This window comes from Dunckerocampus dactyliophorus, chromosome 17 (genome assembly GCF_027744805.1).
Source record: "Dunckerocampus dactyliophorus isolate RoL2022-P2 chromosome 17, RoL_Ddac_1.1, whole genome shotgun sequence".
Taxonomy (NCBI): Eukaryota; Metazoa; Chordata; class Actinopteri; order Syngnathiformes; family Syngnathidae; genus Dunckerocampus; species Dunckerocampus dactyliophorus.
Window position 1 is genome coordinate 22,124,425 of NC_072835.1, and position 2,293 is coordinate 22,126,717.

At 46.1% G+C, this 2,293-nt stretch overlaps 1 protein-coding gene across 1 annotated transcript; it reads right to left on the reverse strand.

The window, feature by feature from the left end:
- Positions 1 to 270: 270 nt before the first annotated feature.
- Positions 271 to 1,167, reverse strand: LOC129170345 (uncharacterized). Its single transcript, XM_054757776.1, has 4 exons — positions 1,151 to 1,167; positions 935 to 1,015; positions 627 to 790; positions 271 to 350 (listed from the first exon to the last, which is right to left on the reverse strand). Exons 1-4 carry the CDS (start codon positions 1,165 to 1,167, stop codon positions 271 to 273), a joined length of 342 nt encoding a protein of 113 aa, XP_054613751.1.
- Positions 1,168 to 2,293: the final 1,126 nt, after the last annotated feature.

Below are 2,293 nucleotides of genomic sequence, written 5' to 3' on the forward strand. Positions count from 1 at the left end.
GAAGAAGAAGGATGGAGGATGGGGTGTTTTTATTTATGTTTGCCAGCACATATGGTCCTAGTTTCTTAGGGCCCGGACAGGCCCAGAATCTCCCAGGTGACCCGTGTGACCCGCCCCCTCAGACTGACATGATTTTGGCTGTGTCACTCCGAGCCCGCTACGACCTCGTGTCTCTGGGGGTCGGAGGTCAGCGGCGGGGAGCAGCAAATTAACCCAATGTGTCAAAGGCGCCATGACACCATGTTCAGCCATGTTTGCCTCTCTTCCACCTCATCTCTCCTCCTCCTCCTCCGCCTTCCTTTTCTTCTCCTTTCTCTTCTCCTTCTCTTCCTTCTCTTTTTTGCCTTTTCCTTCACCTCCTTTTTCTTACTTTTCTTCGCCTTCTTTTTTCCCCCTATCCTTTTTCTTCTTCTTTTTCTCCCCGTCTCCATTTCCCCCTTCTACTTCTCATCTTCCTTCTCCCTCCTTCTGTTTCTTCTCCTTTTTCTTTTCTCCTTTTTTCATCTCCTCCTACGTTTTTTTCTTTTCCTCCTTTTTCTTCTTTCTCCTCCTTTTTCTTTTTCTCCTCCTCCATCTCCCCGTATCCTCCTTTTCATTTTCTTTCTTCCCTTTCTTCTTCTCTTCCTGCTCCTTCTTTTTCTTCTCCTTTTCCTTCTCATTCTTCTCCATCTGCCCTTTCTCCTTCTTATTTTCCTTCTCCCTTTTCTTCTTCATTTTCTTCTTCTCCTGCTCCTTCTTCCTTTTCTTCTCGTACTTCTTCTCCTTCCATTCCTTGTTCCTATTCTTCTTTCTTCTCCATCTCCCCCTCCTTTTTTCTTATTTTCCTTCTCCCTTCTCCTTTTCCTTCTCCTCCTACTTCTTTTTTCTTTTCCTTCTTTTTCTTCTCCATCCACCCCTTCTACTTCTTCTCCCTTTTCCTTTGTGCACCTCCTACTTCTCCTTCTCCTTTTTCTTCTCCTCCTTCTTTAGGTCACCGCCTCCCACCTTTGCAGGGAAGATCTCCTGCTTGCCGCCTCTGTGGTTGAAGACGTTTCAGTTCAGCTGTCACAAATTATGTTCGCCTGCCCAGCTGTCAAAACAGGGCGGGGGGGGTCTGTGTATGTGTGTGTGGACTTGAGGGTGGGATGGGGGGGCTTTCATTCCAGCTCACATGCCATGAAAGGACATGGGGGGTGGTGGTGGGGGGGTGCTGGTGTTTGGACACAAGCAATTATCTCTAATTATTGTTTTTCTTTTCAGTTTGGCTGTCCCGATGGAGGTCCTACATGCAATAATCCGCCCCGGTCCGAGTCCAGGCCCGGGTCCTGGGACTTTGCGGGAGGGGCCGGCTTTCATCTCAATGTGAGTCAGGAGTTGATTCAAACGTGGACTGATGGGGGAATTAACCCCCGGGACCCAGCTTTCAATGGGCTCAGCTAAGAGATTATATGTGTTGATGGCAGCAGCGCTACACTACCTTTCTCTCCTGCACGGACACGCCCACCACACACACGCAGACATCTCATTCGCTGGATGTCATGTACACGCCACAGCGACCTCCAATCCCTACCGTCCTTACAGCCAATCACAATCCTGAAGGAATTCTCCTCAATATCACACTTGTACATGAACTTACTGAAACATCGGTCCATCCATCCATCCATCCATTCACCCATCCATTCATTCATCCATCCACCCACTCACAATCCATCCATCCACCCAGCCATCCATCCGTCCATCAATCCATCCATCCATTTTCTATGCTGCTTATCCTGATTAGGGTCACTGGGGTATGCTGGAGCCTATCCCAGCTGACTTGGGGCGAGAGGCGAGGTACACCCCGGACTGGACGCCAGCCAATCACCAATTGACATATAAAAAAAAGGTCATCCACGCACATAAATTCCAATTTCTAAACAATTTTTCCACAGGAAATGATGTAAATAGAAATGATCTGTTCCAGGGTCAAACTGTGGCCAACATAAAGCCTTTTATTCAGCGTACAGGCAATATCTCAAGTCACCTTTTAACATTCTTAAATGCCACACAGGTGTAAAAAGAAGCTAACGACTCTTAATTTCAAGACATAAAAAGGTTAAAACACTCATTTTAAAACATTTTTGACTGTCAGGCAGGTGTAAAAAGAAGTTAACTACTACAAAACCTTTCATTAAATGTACAGGCAATGTTTCAAGTCACACTACAATGTTCATAACTCTCACAAGTGGAAAAAGAAGCTAACCGCCCTTCATTTTAAGACTTACAACAATAAAACCCCAATTTTTTAACATTCTCGACTGTCACACAAGTCTAA

Coding starts and splice junctions, on each gene's coding strand:
- LOC129170345 (XM_054757776.1), bottom strand. Junction 791..934: donor AAGAAAAAGGAGAAGGAGAA/GTAGGAGGTGCA, acceptor GAGATGGAGAAG/AAAGAAGAATAGGAACAAGG. Junction 351..626: donor GGAGAAGAAAAAGAAGGAGC/AGGAAGAGAAGA, acceptor AAGGAGGTGAAG/GAAAAGGCAAAAAAGAGAAG.